Source organism: Monodelphis domestica, chromosome 7, assembly GCF_027887165.1.
Source record: "Monodelphis domestica isolate mMonDom1 chromosome 7, mMonDom1.pri, whole genome shotgun sequence".
NCBI lineage: Eukaryota > Metazoa > Chordata > Mammalia > Didelphimorphia > Didelphidae > Monodelphis > Monodelphis domestica.
In genome coordinates this window covers 259117401-259135389 of record NC_077233.1, presented here as the reverse complement: position 1 = coordinate 259135389, position 17989 = coordinate 259117401, and the positions used below count along the sequence as shown (strand labels likewise).

Sequence of the window (17989 nt, the reverse complement as noted above, 5' to 3'; positions counted from 1 at the left end):
AACTATCAAATCCAATATGAATCTCTGGCTACAAGCAAATAGTTCTGCAGTCAATGGTTACCATTTGAGCAGATTTTACTAGGACGAGCCCCTTCACTGATGCAGGATGATCAGTACAATATCAGGTCTTTAAAACGGGGAATATGTATGAAAAACTGCTGTTTAGAAACAACCAGAATACCAGAGATTCAAAGGATTTGCCCTCAAGTCAACGAACGTTTATGGGGAAAAGCATTGTGTAATGAGAGACCCAGAGTCTAACATTCTTAGAAAAATGCGGAAGTGACTGCGGATCAAACACAGCCTGTGTCACTTTATTCCCTTTGTGAGTTTTCTGTGTGTGACGTGTCGTCTGCCACAGCATGGGAATATGGAAACATGTACTGCAGGAAAGCGCTGGTACAGCCCACAACCGACCACTGGAGAAGGAATGAGGTTGGAGGAAGAGAATCTGAAAAGCAAAATGTCAGAAAAAAAGACATAAAACATTTTTCGATCTATAATTGGAAAAAAGTAAAAGTCTATAAGCAAAACTAAAAGGACAAAAGTAGCCTGAACGCCCTGGGGAAGGAATCGATACAGCTGCTCTTGAGACCGACACGGTGTGCATCTCGATTCCTGCTCACAGCAAGGCCTTCGGGCAGGCCGAGGGGCCTCGCAGCGCGGCCCTGTGCGTGGTGCCGGGGCCACAAACATAACGACGAAGCAGCCCCGGCCCCCAGGGGGAACAGCACGTGCACATACGTGGCCAAGGCTCGGCGGCCGCAGCTGGAGGGGTCGGGAAAGGCCCAGCGGCAGAAGAGACTTCTGCGCTACCCGACGGAGAGGGAACGTGCTCTAAGCACAAGGGATTCAAGGCAAGGACACAGGAGGAAGCAGAGCGCAGGCCTACATCCCGGCGTGTGAGAAAGGGAGTGACTTGTCATGATCACGTGTCGTGTGTAATAAACCCGGGACGGAAGACTGAATGTCCAGAAATCTGGACTTTAGTTCGTAGCAGCAGTTTCCCGCCCTTCCTGTGACACGGATCTCCTTAGCAATCTGGCAAAAACTAGGCACTCTTTTTCAGAAGATTTTGAAATAACTGAAGGAAATAAATGCAAAATTCCAGTTAAAAGTCTGAAAATAAAGATAGAAATGTTTTGCCATTGAAGTTCACAAATCCCCTGAAATCTATCCTGGGAGCCTCCCAGAGCCCTTAAATCCCAATTTAAGAACCCCTGCCTGGAGGCAACAGGAGTCCTTAGAACCGAGACGGGACGACAGTCAGTTTACTCTTTGGGAATGCCACCTTGGCTATTGTGTGGAGGCCAAATTGGAAAGCAGGTAGAAACAACAGGAAATTAGGCATGTGACTTTGCCTCAAAATCATCATGTGTAAACTTTATACATGCAAGGATTAGAGCCAATGGTCTCCAAGGTTCCTTCCAACTCTAACATTCTATAATCCCATCTTATTAGAAGAAAATGTTTAACTCTTAACTTTCCATCTTAGAATGAATACTACACATTGGCTCTAAGGCAAAAGCCTAGTAATAGCGAGGCAATGGGGATTGTGACTTGCCTAGGTCACACAGCTAGGAAATGTCTGAGGCCAAATTTGAACCCAGGACCTCCCATCTCTAGTCTTGGCTCTCAATCCACCGAGCCACCTAACCGTCCCCATATTAATAATTTTTGTGATTTGGAATACAACTTTTTTTTTCCATTTAAAGAGATCATATTTCTAGTCAAAATTTGTAACCACATCTTCGGATGTTTTTTTTATTCTTTTTTTTTTGGACTGAAAGCCCCTGCTGGAAGGGCATCACTTTCCTGAGTGACAAGAAGTAACTAACTCCTTCCAGACTCACTAGCAGCCCTAAGCACTTTTGCATATCCTAATACTGACATAATTTTTATGAAATAAAAATTTATTATACATAGATGTTTCCATATAACCATTTTGAGCAGGAGGAACCAAAGCAGTGGGATTAGAAAGAAATGTTTTCCCTTGTTTGTAATAACCATAGATGAATCATAAGAAAAATGCACAGTGGATTGAGAGCCAGGCCTAGAGATGGAAAGAACTGGGTTCAAATCTGGCCTCAGACCCTTCCCAGCTGTGTGACCCTGGGCAAGTCACTTGACCCCCATTGCCCAGCCCTTACCACTCTTCTGCCTTGATTGGTTCCAAGGCAGAAGATGAGGGTTTAAAAAATAATAATAAATAATAAAAAATAAAAAGAGTAGCTTTCCCCTTCCCGCAGTGAGATATAGGACATTTTCCCCACCTGACTGCAGATGGAAGATATAAAGGGACCAAGGATCCAAAATAGATGGCTACGGAGCCCCTTCTGCTATACACCCATTGGAACAGTTTTCTATCAGGCGAATCCCCCAATCATGATGCTTTTCTTTGCTTCCTCAGATTTACTGTCCTTTCCACTCTTGCCACTATTCCTTCTGACAAAGGTTTCTTGCTTTAGACCCTGCAAAAGCACTGTACAAAATGCCTGGCATGGTGCCTGGTATTTAATAAATGCTTATCAACTAGGGCAGCCTCACACAGACAAATGCTTTAATGGTATCTAAGGGTGGTTTTTTAAAACTAATAGCAAAAGCTTGTCAGTATACTATAAACAAAGAGGATGCCAACCAACGTAATAATAGGCGTCTTCTTACAGAACAGATGTGTGGGTCAGAGTGAGAAGAGAGCCCATGGACTTGTACTGTTACATCCAGGACCGAAACTAGGGGCATCACTGGCAGTATTCCAAGCTGAGAGAGGAACTGTAAAGGCTTTATCCTCCTCCTCTATCTTAACCACTGCTATTCCTTGTCACCTGACTCCACCGTGGACCACGGCTGGGTCAAATGAAACGCAAATCTTTGAGATCTGAATGAGAGCAAGTCCAGGAAGGAGTCAGAGGAAGAAAGAGAATAAGGAATGGCATCCCAAAGGCTTCCTCCCCTTGGAGCCCTGCCCCAGGATGATCAGGAGGACGTCCCCAAGACAACAGGTTTACCTGCTCTGCATGACTTAAGAGGAAGCTGGCTGTAAGGAACACTGCCAAACTGGGTTCTCAACAGTGTCAGTATGCTTGATCCTGAGCACTTCTGCAAACCCATCGCCAAACCAGCAAGTAATATGGGCCGTGTCCATTGAAAAGTAGAAAAGACGGTCTTGGCAATGTTTCCTTCTATACACAGAACGGGGATCGGCAGCTAATACAGCAATAATGGCACACTTTGCCTCTTTCACCGATCGAAAATATTTAAATGAAGTGATGCTGGCATCTGAAATGAAAAGAACAAATTAAAATTTTTTTAAAAAACCTGGTCTATACTTTGAAATCACACGTGGGTCAAATTTCATTGTAATGAACTTCAATTTTATTGTGCTAAATAGCTCTCAAAATAAGTGGGCCACCATCTGGGGCTTAGATATCTTAATCACAGAGATTTTCTACTCAATTCAACAGGCATTTATTACATATGCCAGGCACTATGCTAGGCGCTTCTACAGACTACGTCTGTACTGGTTGTTATGCAGTAATTATAGCCTTTTCTCCTGAATCAAAGCATGAAATTTTCTTTTTTGACTGTTGAGATGGAGATTCTTATTTGTTATTAGCCTCACAATACCAAATATCCTACAACTAATAATAAAGAGTTAGCATTTAGAGAGGACTTTAAGGTTTGGAAAGCATTTTACCAATATCTTATTTTTGATCCAAGAAAATTCCAAAGGATCCATGATGGAAAATGCTGTTGACCTCCAGACAGAGATCAGATGAAGTATGAGAGCAGATTGAAACATAGTTTTGCTTTTTAAAAAATGTTCTTGCTTATTGTTTTTTTTTCAACATGCTTAATTTGGAAGTATGTTTTACATGACTTCCCGTGTCAATTCTCAATGGAGGAGAAAGGCAGGGGAATCGGGAAGAGAATTTAGAACTCAATATTTTTTTTAAATGAAAGCTTAAGATAAATAAAGTATCAAAAAAAAAACCAAACCAACATTATCTCATTTTAGGTAGGTTTTGTTATTATCCCCATTTTACAGATAAGGAAACTGAACAAACATAGGTTAAGTGATCTACCCAGGATAACACAGCTAAAGATTTGAGGATAAACTTGAATTCAAGTCTTCCTGACTCCAAGTCCAGAGTTCTATCCACTATACTTAGTAGATGTCTACCAAAGGATAATGAAGGAAACTCTCATCTAGTCATCCACCAGGATCTAATCAGTATAAGCATCCTGCCATCTGCCTGGTTACTATGATGTTTGCCTCCAAATCAGAAATAGTTTCTGAAACTATTTCCTATCCTGGTTAACTGAGTCAATTCACTCAGCTTTGGGACTGAACCTCAGGACGGAGTTGTTGTCTAGCTTGATATGTGAGTAAAAACTCATCTAATCCACTCCATCTAGGAGGTCCAAAGCCGTGCTTCATATCCCTAGTCATCCGCAAGGATAAGAGGTCTTGTTCAGCCAGGCATGGATGTGCCCACCTTGTCTGGAGAACAAGAATCAAAGTGCCATTATTGCTCCTGGAAGAGAAGTGACCATCGCAATAGCCTCACTTATAATTCCTGTGACTGCCTCGCTCCAAGCGATGGTCAGTTATATTCTCTGCCCTGTCTGAACGAGGGCATGAATGGGGTTGGGGGTGCCATTTGTTTTTGTAGCCCCAGTGCCTAGTACATTAAGCACTTAATAAAAGTTGTTGATTGATTTGAGTATAGTTGACCGAACCATCCCTTTGAGCTTATTACAGAAATAAGTATTCAAGAAAATCTCAACAGGGAAAGCAGCAACCAGAATTTCAACAAATACTCTTTCAAAAGAATACTGTACTGCCCAATACTGTCAGAATTTTCTTTCTAGAAAACCATGCTAAAAAATACCTCAAAGAAATTTTTTTCAGAAAGGATCCTAAAACAATTTCTGAGGGACTTATGAAAAGGATGCTAGCCACATCTAGAGAAAGAACTGTTGGAGTAGAAATGCAGAAGAAAGCATGATTTATCACTTGTTTATCTGGATATATGACTTGGGTTTTATCTACTATAAAATGGAACAAGATGGAAATGGGTTATACATATACATGTAAAACCCAGTGGAACTGTGGGAGTAGAAACGCAGAAGAAAAACAACTGCCTGCTCACATGGGTCAATGAGGATATGACTGGATCTAAATGATCACTCTGGTTCAATTATTAATAATAGGGAAATGGGTCTTGATCGATGACAAATGTAAAATCCAGTGGAATTGTGCATTGGCTTCAGGGGGGTAGAGGAGAGAGGAAGAACATGAATCATGTAACCATGGAAAAATATTCTAAATTAATTAATAAAATAAAAATTTTCAATTACAATAAAATAAAAATAAGAAAAAAATAAAACCCAGTGGAATTGCTTGTCAACTACGGGAGAGGGGAGGAAAGGGGGAGGAAGACAACATGAATCATGTAACCTTGGAAAACTTATGTATAGGTTTGTTACTAGAATAAAATAGAGAAAATTTTCTTAAAAAGAATCCTAAAAATATTACCCTTTATTAAATTCCTAACAAAAACATATCACAGCTTTCAAACAAGAAAAGAAGATCTGAGGGAATTAATTTTGTCCTTGAGGATACCTGACAGGTGGCTGAGTGGATAGAGTATCAGGTCTAGAGTTGGAAAGACCTCAGTTCAAATTTGGCCTTAAATACTTCCTAGCTAGGTGACTCCGGGCAAGTCACTTAACTTCAATTGCCTAGCTCTTCTTGCTCTTCAGTCTTAGAACTGATACTTGTTAAGAAGTTAGGAGTTAAAAAAAAAAAAGATACCTGCTGTATCATCTTCCAAACTAAAGCGTTCAAGGTCCATTTCTGCATTAGGTGTAAACCGGACTTCTAAAGTAGTCACAGGAGAATCTTTCACCCAGGATGCAACACAACTGGCAGGGGCAGCATCGCCCACGATGGAATGGTGCTGAGTCTCTGAGTTTTCTTGCATAACTGCATCTCCTTCCACCATGCTTAAACTATTGTTTATACATTCCTTTGACTGATGCAAGCCAATCTGTCCTACATCTCTACCTGAATTCTGATTTACTCCTGTTTCTACATTGCAATCTGCTGTTGTGCTCTTGAACTTATGTAGCAGGTGTTGCACATCTGTTGAGTCTTTTTCTTTCAAATATTTTTCTTTTGCTATTTGGTCTGCAGGGTGTTTCCCCTCCCTACTGTGGCTCTGAGGCCTGAAGCCCTCAGTTCTCAGCTCCTGCTCATTATTACCAGCCATGTTAATCGAGCAAGGCAAATCTTTTAGTTTCTGTTCCCTTTCTTGTAAACTGAGCTCATCTAAAGGGTAAATTAGATCCTGTGGTGAATCATAGTCAGCTATATATGGTTTTATGTCCAGAACAGGTGTGCCATTTATCATGTCAATTCCAGAGAGGTATATGGTTCCTCCTAAGATGATTAAAAAAAGAAAAAAAGAAAAATCATCTTTAAATTTACATGACAAAAAAAAATCATCCAAAGCAGAATCAGAATGAATCAGAAATCTAGTTTCAACAGCAAAATATTAAGTCCTGATGACTAACTAACGCTTAGCAGGGTGCCTGGCACACAGTAGGTGCTTAATAAATGCTAGCTGAATGACTGACTTACTGAGGAAGAAGTATATTTACTTCTTATCATTCACTATGTTGTCTTGTCATTCACTATCACTTGAGCAGGGACTCTTCTGCTACTAGTATTTAGCAGATAGGAAAATTCCATTGTCTCCTTAGCCCATGAAGACTTTAATTAAAAGGGAACAGACTTACAAATGTAAGAAGTGAATTATTTCAACATTTGATGGGTGCCTCCATTTGTTTCAGCCCTACTGATATCTAACAGCTATATTTTAGTGTACTTGTTTTTGTAACTTGTTGCTGGAGTCAAAAATTCACAGAGTAATCTGATATTTGAGAAATAGGAAATAATAATTATGTTAACTGTTCATTCCTCTAAGCTTGAGGATCAGAAAGCTATATTTCAAAATTTTAATATCTTAGCTTCCCCAAAAGATGCCCTCACCGAGTTAAGATTTGATTTTGTGCTCTCAGATTTTATATGTCTAGAATGCAATAACCACTCAAAGAACATTTCTATATTACTCACAAAAACCCAATGCCCCTTATCTACATATCGACATGATAAACTCCTCAGAAAATGCTAGGACAACTTTGGTTGTTAGGTGAAGCCTAGAGACCTCTTCACAGAATAATGTTATAAAATACGTAGATTACAAAGGAAACCAATTATGTTGAAATTTAGTTATCAAAATATTTATTTAAAAACAAAACAAGTAAAGAGATCTAGGCCCCTGCTCTAGGGAAACTTTTCTGACTTCTTTTATCAGATGAGAATGGTATTACATAAACTATAAACAACATAAAATGTGTTTTCTTTTTTTAAACTGTCAGGGAACTCTGTGGCAAATTTGCTGTTCAATAGTAGTACCTCATAAAAATGGAAGATTTAGAAATAGAAGGGACTTTTAAAACCATTGAGTCCAATCCTCTCATTTTTCTTTTAAAAATGTTTTCATTCTTTTCTCAATTCCATGAAAAAACAATTTTTAACATTTTTAAAAAAATAATTCTTGAGTTCTAAAGCCCTGCCCTCCTCCCCATCTCCTCTTCTTGAAAAGGCAAGCACTTTGACGTAGATTATATATGTTCGGTCATGCAAAACATTTCCATATCCTCTATGTGGCAAAAGAGAACACAGATAATAAAACAAAAACCAGAAAAATAAACTTAAAACTCTCATTTTACAGATAATGTAAATGAAGCCCAAAGAGATTTAATGACTTGTCCAAGGTCACACATGTAGTGGCAAAAGTGGAGTCTGAACCAAGGTCCTCTGACTTTAAAGTGTTTTTCCCCCATTCAGTCTCCAGTATACAATACATTCATTTCTCTTCTCCTTTGAAACTTTTTCCTGTTTTTACTTTTAATTGTGTTTTTTTTGGTCTGTTTTAGCCTTCAAAGTTTCTCAAACATTTTGGGAATCAAGCAAGGAATAAATATTATTAAATAAATTAAAACAGCTCCAGTAATGTATATCTCTCAGCATTTGTTACATTTTAAGCTAGAACTTGTAACAATGAAGAAAATGACATGTGTCCTGAAGAAAGAAAACAAGAGAATTCAAGCAATAAAACTGAAGAAAAGATTAGCTGATTTTTTTCCCAATATCATACCATTAAAAATAAAGTGGATATAATAACTTACATTTCTATAGTACTTTAAAGTAAGTTTATAAAATGCTCTCCTTGGCACAATATAAGGAAATAAAAAAAAATCAGAGTACCATGATTCCCATAAAGGTCTAAAAGCTAAGGCTCAGTAAGATTAAGTGACTTGCTCAGTCACATAGCCAGTAAGTGTCAAGAGTCAAATTCTGATCTCTGCTGCCTCCAAGTACAGAACTTGTTTCATTTTACTCCCCATCACCTCTAACCTCACCAAAAACAACAAACACAAAATACAGCCTTGTCTTCAGAGCTAAGCACAGAAGGTCAATGTAATTATCTGCAAATTCAAGGAGTTTGCTTTAATTATGCAAACAAAGGTTGCCTTTCTTATTATTGTTTGATCACCCCAAAATTAAGTTTAGTGAGGAGTTAAATAGCTATTGTCTTTACAGGCTTCTTTTTGCTGGATGTGAGAATATAAAAAAGAATTAAATATTACCTTCTACTCTGTCCAGCTTGGCAAGAGTAAGTCCAATGGCATTAGGGCGATGGGGACTCCTCGTGGAGAAGATTCCAGTCTTTGTACCATTCAAGCGAGGAGGCTGCACTTTTGCCTTACAACTCAAATGACCATTTTTATGAAAAACAAACAAAATCCTGCCAGAAAAAAAACAACAGAATCACTTAGTAAGGAATAAAAGGGGGGTGTTTTTCATAAAAGCAAAGCACAAATCATCTCCAAAATAATGATAACATTCATTTAGTATAAGTTTCACACAGACTTTATCACTAAGTTTTGAGATGACAGGGAATCAATGAAAAATGATAGTAGTAGAAAAAAGTAGCTACAAAACATTTTCTTTTTTTAAAGTATGTAAATTTAAACTTGTAGAAGGACAAGAATTTGCATTTAATCTATAGTCTTCACCAATCCTCACTCATGAAATTAATTGATTCAGGTTGTTTTGGAGAAAGTGAGGTTTGAGAAAGAACAGATAAAAGATTTTTTACTTAAATATTTAAATTTTTATTTACATTTTTAAATGATTTAAATGTTTAAGTTTAAATATTTAAGAAAAATACTGGTGTAATTCCTCTTGGAAAAGAAGTGATCTTAAAGTAGGCTACATTTTGTTAAAAAGACAATGTACTCTCCGAAGTAACTACTTCCAAAGTACTTATTAGCAAATTCTGGACATAAAAAGTCTATTACTAATAATTAAACAACTTACCAAACATGTGAAAACTGTTCTAAGCCCATTACAGAATGTTCAGGATTGTTAAAGACACTTTTTCTTATCCTCAAACAAGCACGTGACAAACTGCAAATGGTTGGTTGCCTTGGTGTACCATTCTTAGCTGAGAAACATGACTCTATGTAACCAATTGGTTCAGTTAAAATATTACCTTCAGAAATAAAAACAAAAAAAATTATATTCTAATTTGGTGAAACAACTAAGGAGTGTAGTGGAGAGAATGTTAGACTTGTAATCAAGAAAATTTAAATTTAAATACTGCCTCAGCACTTACTAGCTTGTGATTCTGATCACATCATCAGTTTCTTCATCAGTAAAATGGAAATAATATCAACACCTATCTCACAGGACTATTGTATTATATAACATATGTAAAGTATTTTGTAAAACCTTAAAGTATTATATAAGTGCTAATTAGTATTGTTTACAATAATAAGTGAATAAATTATTATAAAAGTAATTCATACTGCTTTCTTGAGTTTTTTGGTTGTAACCAATCTAACTTAATATTCTAAAGATTATTAAGAATCATATAAATCTAGAACTAGAAGGGATATAAAAAATCATCCAGCCCAACCTCTTCATTTTATAGATGGGAAAAATGAGGCTCAGAAAGGTTATGTTTTCTTTTGTTTTTTTTTTCCAAGCTCATATACCTAGTTATCAAAGAAGCAGGGAATAGAACTAAGTCTGACTACCAATACAATGTACTTCCCCTTAATGACTAATAAATGATTGTTGCCTGACTTACTGACCTAACCATCATCTAATACAAATGTCAAAATAAACTGGTTACTTAAAGGCAAAGTTTTCACATAATCTCAGCAACTGAGTTGAATACAATACCTAGAACCACCAATCCCTTTTTTCCATTTGTCTCTGCCATCTTTCCCTGATCTTAAAAAAAAAAAGTATTCCCTGAATAACTTTGTCCAAGTAGTCTAAAATACTGCCTCTGACACAAGATACCAATGGACTTTTTGTGGGATATTGGCTTCAAAAAACATCCCAATAACATCATCTTTCACAGAAACAGTGAATGGAAAGGAGTCTAAGAGTTCAAAGGGTTTGCACTAAACATTCTTTAATGATGTTAGAAACAGTAAATTATTGCCTAAGTATGTTAAACGTATATTTTTTCTCTGTGAAAACAAATCACAGCCAATGTTTTATATTTTATAATTATGTAAATTTTAATTTGGAGTTCTATTGGTAAAAGTAATGATTTTAGTTATTGTAAGCTTGCTGTTGAGTAATTTGAGCTTTATCCAACTTTTCGTGACTCCTTCTGAGGTCTTCTTGGCAAAGATACTTGGATTGGTTTGTCATTTCCTTCTCCAATTCATGTGACAGATGAGGAAACTAAGGCAAACAGGGATATGTGACTTGCCAATGGTCACAGAGCTATTGTCTTATGGCAAATTTGAACTCAGGTCTTCCTGACTCCAGACCTGGGGTCTATCCATTGTACCACCTAAAGAATCTAAAGGAAATTATAAGTATATTAAATTACCACAGGGGTTCACATTTATTATTGAAAAGGTTTCAAGGAACAAAATCCTTGAGAATCCTTGATCTAGTCCAACTCCTTGATTTAAAGGATAAAGAAACTGAGGTCAAGGCTAAGGAGGGGGTCCAATGTATGTATATACCTCATCATTTTCCATCTAACTGAAGATCTATGCCCCCCAATTCTCATCCCTACTCTCATCTTCCATATTCTTCAAGTTGGGGAGACTATAAAGAGGAAATAACCACTAACGATAACGAAAGAGGTGCGAAAGGAGAGGGGGCTTTCACAATGGTAAAGCAAGTCATTGGGTTTGGGCGTCCCAGTAGGGAATCTACTTCCAACCAGGGCACTCACAGACTAGAGCGAGGTCGCTCATGTGACCGTTCTTCACGTGACAGTTCAGCACGTGACCCCTTTCCAGTAAGGAACTGCAACCCCTGTTACCTGTTTCTAGAGTCGGTTTCACGCACTCACACGGGCTCGAAGCAGGTGGAGACCCAAGCTTTTTCGAACGCTGCATGGTGTCAGTCACCTCGGCCTGCTCTACAGATCTAAACAATAATGATAATAATGATGATGATGATGATGATGATGATAACAACCACCAGCTCCCGGTACCCAGCCCAGTGAGATTTTAGCAACTTGCTGGGAGCAAGATCCCTAACCCAGCAGCCCGGAGCATTGGCTGGGGTCCCGCGCCTGCGCGGAAGGGGGGGAGTGGGGGGGGGGGGCTCCCTGCACAGAGCGAGCATGCGCGCGGCCTGTCCAGGGGTTCGGAAGCCGCTGCTGCTCTTCTGTTGGCGTCGCTTCCTCCGGTCGCTAAGGTTGCCTCCGCCCTCCGGCATCCGCCGCCCTCCGAGGACAGGTCCTCTTGCGGACAGCGCCGAAGATTGGTTGGGGCTTGCACACACTAGTCCCAGGTATCGTTGCGGGGAGCGGCACGCCGGCCCGGGGCGCACACACCTGCGATCTGTGTCAGCTTGTTTAGCTGGGCCTGGGCTAGAAGGTCCCTCGGGGGAAAGTGTTGCCGAGAGTGGAGCCGCCCCGCTGGGCGCCGGCCGGGGGGTGGGGGTGGGGGGGGCGGAGCTTCTTGCCCAAACCCTCCATCCTCCACCCCCCATCACTCCTGGACAGTTTGGCTGCAGACTGAGGACTCAGCCCCAAAATTTGGGGTATCAATATGTGCCGTAGCAGGTTCACTGATAACTTCATAGACGTTATGTCCTTTATTCAAAAATTGTGTTCTCTGGTCTTTTAAAAAAATATTTAAATACCCCAGCCACACTTAGCGCAGTGACACATGAGTGTTTTTTGAAAATTAACTTAAAAAACGCCTAGTGTGTACCAGACGCTACTGTCCAGGAAGACCAGTACAAAGAATGAAGCAAACCTTCGGGGCAAACTGAAAATAATTTTGGTAAAGGTTTTAAGATTTCATAATTTGAGAATAATAATAACGATAGAAAAGATTTATATGGCACCTACAGAGTGCAAAGCACATTATTACAATTAGTACCTCCTTTGATCCTCACAACCACCCTGGGAGGTTGGTATTCTTTTTATCCCCATTTTACAGCTGGGGAAACTGAGGCAAACAGCTTAAGTGACATGCCTAGAGTTACATTACTAGTAAATATCGAGACCAAATGGTAAGAATAGCTAATTATATAATGCTTACCATGTGCAAGGAACCATTTAAGCCCTTTATGATCATTACCTCCTTTGAGCCTCACAACATCCTTAGGAGGTAGGTGCTATTATCCTGATTTTAAGGATGGGAAAACTGAGGCAAACAAGTGACTTGCCACAAATCATATAGCTGTAATTATTTTAAGTCTGGATTTAAACTCGAGTCCTCCTGACTTTCAACCTAGCTCACTTTGCCACCTGCTAATTTACCCCCTCAAAAATTATTTGAAAGTTTATTTAAACTTCTTTTGTAATTATGTAATTTTGAATAACAAATTTTCCATTTTAATTTTTTATTTCAGTCACTGCAATTGATCAAAGATAGCAAATGTTGAAGAAAGTCAGCTGCATTCTCTGGTTGGCTGAACTGGAGCCCACAACAGCAGTAAGAAGAAAATCCCCATTCTATTATAAGAAGGCTTCTCACAGAAATTTAATTAACAGCTAGATGAAAAAATTAAAGGATTCTGCTCAATTCACTTTAAGCCTAGATCTGGGAGACTCCAAGCAAGCAAAGAGACTATGGCTGAAATTGAGAGAGCAGCATTTGTATGTTAAGCACAAGAAGGTGGTTATGTTGAATTTTATTAAGCAACATCAATATTTTAACATTTTAAATAGCTTTTCAAATTTTTTTGTAAGTTTGTAGCAACTAGACATATTAAGTTATTATAACTAGGTCATGATTATTGCAAATTCAGATAGTTAGAAATTCAGGATTTTATAAAATGAGAGAGATCACATTTAATGTGAGCCAAAAATCAGTTAATGCAATGTATGCTAGTAAAAAGTTTTAACTTGCAGATATGTCATTCTGCTCTTGCATAGGTAGTATGTTGATATAATTTGTTGCTGGGTACCATATTACCAACAGTTGTGTTAATTTTTTTTTTAAAAGCCCATAACAAAATGGATAAAAGAAAGAAGACTTCAGATGGAAACACTGCCAGTGTGAAAAAAAAGAGGCTTGTTATTACATTAGAACAAAAATGTGATGTAATTGAGCGCCATGAACGTGGTCATAGTAACTCAAAAATAGGACGAGATGTAGGAATGCCTGAATCTACAGTACGGAATATTATAAAACATGCAGGTGAAATAAAAGAAAAAGGTAAAGTTGCATCCACTTTTTGTGGTTTGCAAACAACTACAAGGAATAGAAGTGTTACAATGATAGAAATGGAACGTCTTTTAGCTGTGTGGATTGATGATTGTAATAAAAAATGCATTCCTCTTAGCCGAGCAGCCATTCAGACAAAAGCCTCAAGTTTATTTAAAGCAGTAAAAGAAAATGGAAATGAAGTAGATAGTGAGGAAACTTTTTCTGCCAGCGGTGGTTGGTTTGACCGCTTTAAAAATCGAGTTCATTTGCATCATGTTAAAATTACTGGAGAGATAGCCAATGCAGATGAGAACATGGCAGCCAACTATCCTGATGTTTTGAAGAAAATAATTGGAGAAGGTGGATACACCGATCAACCAATTTTTAATGTGGGTGGAACAGGTTTATTCTGGAAAAAGATTCCTTTCAGAACTTACATTTTTAAAAAAGAAAAAACTCAACCTGGATTTAAAGTGTCTAACAATCACCTGACAATTTTTGAACAGCATGAATGTGGTCATAGTAACTCTAAAACAGGACAAGCTGTAGGAATGCCTGAACCTATGGTACAGAATATTATAAAGCACACAGACGAAATAAAAGAAAAAGACAGCGTGCCAGCTTTTTGTGGTTTACAAACAACTACAAGGAATAGAAGCGTTACAATGATAGAAATGGAGCGTCCTTTAGCTGTATGGATTGAAGATTGTAATAATAAACACATTCCTCAAAACAAAGCAGCCATGCAAACAAATGCTCCAACTTTATTTAAAGTAGAGAAAGAAAATGAAGTAGATAGTGAAGAAACTTTTACTGCAAATGGTAGTTGCTTTGATCCTTTTAAAAATCAAACTCAGTTGCATAATGTAAAAATTACTGAAAAAACAACTACTACAGATGAGGATATGGCAGCTAAATATCCTGATGTTTTGAAGAAAATAATTGAAGAAGGTGGATACACTGATCAACAAATTTTTAATGTAGATGAAACGGGCTTATTCTGGAAAAGGATGCCTTCCAGAACTCATATTTCTAAGAAAGAAAACATAAAACCTGGATTTAAGGTGTCTAGGGATCGCCTAACACTTTTATTGGGGGGTAATGCAGAAGGGGATTTTAAATTAAAACCAATGCTTGTTTATTGGACTCAAAATCCTCGAGCTTTGAGAGGCTATAATCTGCAATCCCTTCCAGTTCTTTGGAGGTCGAATAAGAAAGCATGGGTGACTAAAGCTGTTTTCGAAGACTGGTTTTCAAGTTATTTTAGCCCTGCTGTTGAGAAATATTGCAAGGACAGTAATATTGCATTTAAGGTGTTACTGATTTTAGACAATGCTCCAGGTCATCCAACTACACTTAGTTCATTGTGTGAGAATATAAAAGTAATTTTTTTGCCACCAAACGCAACATCTCTATTGCAACCCATGGACCAAGGAACCATTGCAACATTTAAAGCCTACTACCTAAGAAAGATTTTTGAACAGGCAGTTGTGAAAACAATAGGTGATGATGCAATGTCCTTAACTGACTTCTGGGAAAATTATAACATCAGAGATGCAGTTGAAAATATTCATCATGCTTGGCAACAAATAACAGCAAACAACATGCGTGAAGTGTGGAAGTGCATTTTGCCACATTGTGCAAATAGTAATTTTGAAGGTTTTCCCTCTATGAAGCAGGCTGTTGTAGAAGAAATAACAAACATAGGAAGAAAGCTTGGTTTTGATGATTTAGAAAGTGACAATGTTCTGGAATTGCTGGATTCACACTCAGAAGGATTGACTACTGATGATTTTCTTCATTTAGATCAACAACGAGCATTTGAAGATATTGACAATGATACTGAAGAAGCAGATAATAAACAAATGAAAGAATTCACTCTCAAAGAATTTGAAGATATCTTTCAAGCTTTAGAAGTTGTGAAGCAAAAAATTATGGATGCTGACCCTAATGTTGATCGAAGAATTCAAATTCACCAAGATGTGGATAAAGCTCTCTGCACTTATCAGCGTATGTATGAAGATTTAAAAAAAGAGAAGACAATTGAGTCTACACTGCCAAAATATTTTAAACAAGAATAACAATGTTTTTGTCATATCGGTATAGGTTTATCTTTAGGTAAGATATTCAGTAATTTAATTTTTTTTATTTTTTAAATTTTGCTTTCTATAGCTATACCATTACTTTGTAATAAACTTGAATCAAAAGTACATTTTTTATCTTTTGTTATTCTGTTAATAAACTTATTTTAAAATATTTTCATTGCATATTTCTACTGGGCTACAACTAAGGACTACATTTTGCATATAATTATAATTTCAAATAATTCAACAACTTCACAGGATTCAAAAAAAAAAATTCCTGATTCAAACGAATCAGGAGCTAGTTGTGAAACTTATAACTGCACTAACACTTTTGGAACATCCACTGTTATCTACCTACACCCCTAATCCTGGCAGCCATCAATCCATTCCCTATAATAAGGAATTTTAAAAAGAGAGGAAAATAAGTTGTAGCAAAACTAAAAATCGACTCAATAGAAAAATACATGCGCTATTCCAGACTTATTGTTCCCTCACCTCTACAAAGATACAAAAGAGATTCATTTTCCCACCTTTTTCCACAGCCAAGTTTCTTGATCATTATAATTAACATTCAGTTTCCATCAAAAGGCAAACTTAAAGTGAGATTCCGAAGAGGCTTATATCCTTTTAACTATAAGGACTAACTCAAAGGAAACATAAAGATATAAAGAGGCAATATTCAAAAAGTTTACACTCTAGTAGAATATAATGCTTTACATTTTACAAAACCTTTCTCAAATGTCATAATCAACAGACTTGAGTTATTCCTGGTCTTACCACTTGTCACAAGATCTTATGGCCATGTTATTTGTCCTTGTTTTACCTGTTAACTCGTAAAATGAAAGGGGTTGAATTATATGACTTCTGAAATTTCCTCCAGCTCTAAATGTATAATCTTATTTGAACTGTACAAAATTCCTTTAAAGATAACCAGGATAGACATTTCACCCAGTTTGAAGTAAAAACTGAAGGGCAGAAATTAAATAACTAGTAAATGATTCCAACTAAATGTGTAGTGAGTGTGCTTTCTACTGTCCCCTATTCCTAACAAAGGATAATGTATTTACAATTGAGGGAGGAGAATGGTTTTGAATATTACTTCATAGCTATTGCTTACAGCTAGAAGGTATAGTACTGAACATGCAATATCATATAAATCAAATTGAGCTCCAGATTTTTAAAATAACATTTTGCAAGGGCAGCTAGGTAGCTCAGTGGATTGAGAGCCAGACCTAGAGATGGGAGATCCTGGTTTCAAATGTGACTGTAGACACTTCCTAGCTGGGTGACCTTTGAATGAGCCACTTAACCTCCATTCCCCAGTCCTTAGCTCTCCTGCCTTGGAATCAATATATCGAGTCCAAAAAGGAGAGGAAGGGTTGAAGGGGGTTAAGGTTCAAGACAATTTTCCAGGAAACAATAATAGAGGTGTGTGTCTACCACAAGGTGTTTGTGAGGCACAATAATGCACTTTAACTGAAAGATATAATCAACTCAATACCAGAAGTAACTAGTTGTAAAGTCATTTTTATGTAAGAATGTAAACAAAGGTTTTAATTTCCCTTTTACAAAAGAATGTGCCACTACTTCAATGCTTGGAAAAAGCCTTAGTAGACATCTTCATGAGCTGCTATATCAGATGAAAATAACTTAGTGACAAGCATCTCTAAAGTAGCAAGGTTGGGCTTTGATGCTTTAGGTTAGCAGGACCTGCCTGAGCTTGGACTCTGACAGAACATAGATACTTTCTCACTGACCATGAGTCATTCATGTAACTTAGAGGCAGCCGGTGGCAGAGTAGATAGAGTGCTAGGCCTAGAGGCAGGAAGACCTGAGTTCAAATTCAGCCTCATATTGTGTGACCCTAAGCAAGTCACTTCATCTAGTTGCCTTAATTCCCTTAACTATAAAATGAAGATAATAGCACCTACTTCACAGGGTTGTTGTAAGGGATCAAATGAAATTAATATGAAAAAAGTAAATTTGTTTTTATTTAGCAAATATTTATTGATTACTAGTTATATATAAGGTACTGTACTAGAAATATTAAAAAAATATGACCTCATCTTACCTGAAATAATCAGGAACATGACATACATGCAAGTCCATATTATTAAGTA

General features: G+C 37.6%; 2 protein-coding genes across 6 annotated transcripts; one reads left to right on the top strand and one right to left on the bottom strand.

The window, feature by feature from the left end:
* Window positions 1–266: 266 nt before the first annotated feature.
* On the bottom strand, window positions 267–11567 carry TRMO (tRNA methyltransferase O). 4 transcript variants are annotated; one of them, XM_007498042.3, is made up of 6 exons: window positions 11439–11567; window positions 9458–9632; window positions 8725–8882; window positions 5822–6448; window positions 3009–3279; window positions 267–451 (listed from the first exon to the last, which is right to left on the bottom strand). In XM_007498042.3, exons 1-5 carry the CDS (start codon window positions 11512–11514, stop codon window positions 3023–3025), a joined length of 1293 nt encoding a protein of 430 aa, XP_007498104.1. In that variant the 5' UTR covers window positions 11515–11567; the 3' UTR covers window positions 267–451; window positions 3009–3022. The 4 variants fall into 4 exon arrangements, with proteins under 4 accessions (XP_007498104.1, XP_056662654.1, XP_056662655.1 ...); XM_056806676.1 differs by having other exon boundaries at window positions 11469–11546; XM_056806677.1 differs by lacking the exon at window positions 11439–11567 and adding an exon at window positions 11349–11390.
* A 213-nt stretch (window positions 11568–11780) lies between these two features.
* LOC103094304 (tigger transposable element-derived protein 1-like) lies at window positions 11781–16041 on the top strand. 2 transcript variants are annotated; one of them, XM_007498041.3, is made up of 3 exons: window positions 11781–11914; window positions 12986–13068; window positions 13582–16041. In XM_007498041.3, exon 3 carries the CDS (start codon window positions 13593–13595, stop codon window positions 15864–15866), a length of 2274 nt encoding a protein of 757 aa, XP_007498103.2. In that variant the 5' UTR covers window positions 11781–11914; window positions 12986–13068; window positions 13582–13592; the 3' UTR covers window positions 15867–16041. The 2 variants fall into 2 exon arrangements, with proteins under 2 accessions (XP_007498103.2, XP_007498102.2); XM_007498040.3 differs by having other exon boundaries at window positions 12986–13251.
* The last annotated feature ends 1948 nt before the right edge of the window (window positions 16042–17989 follow it).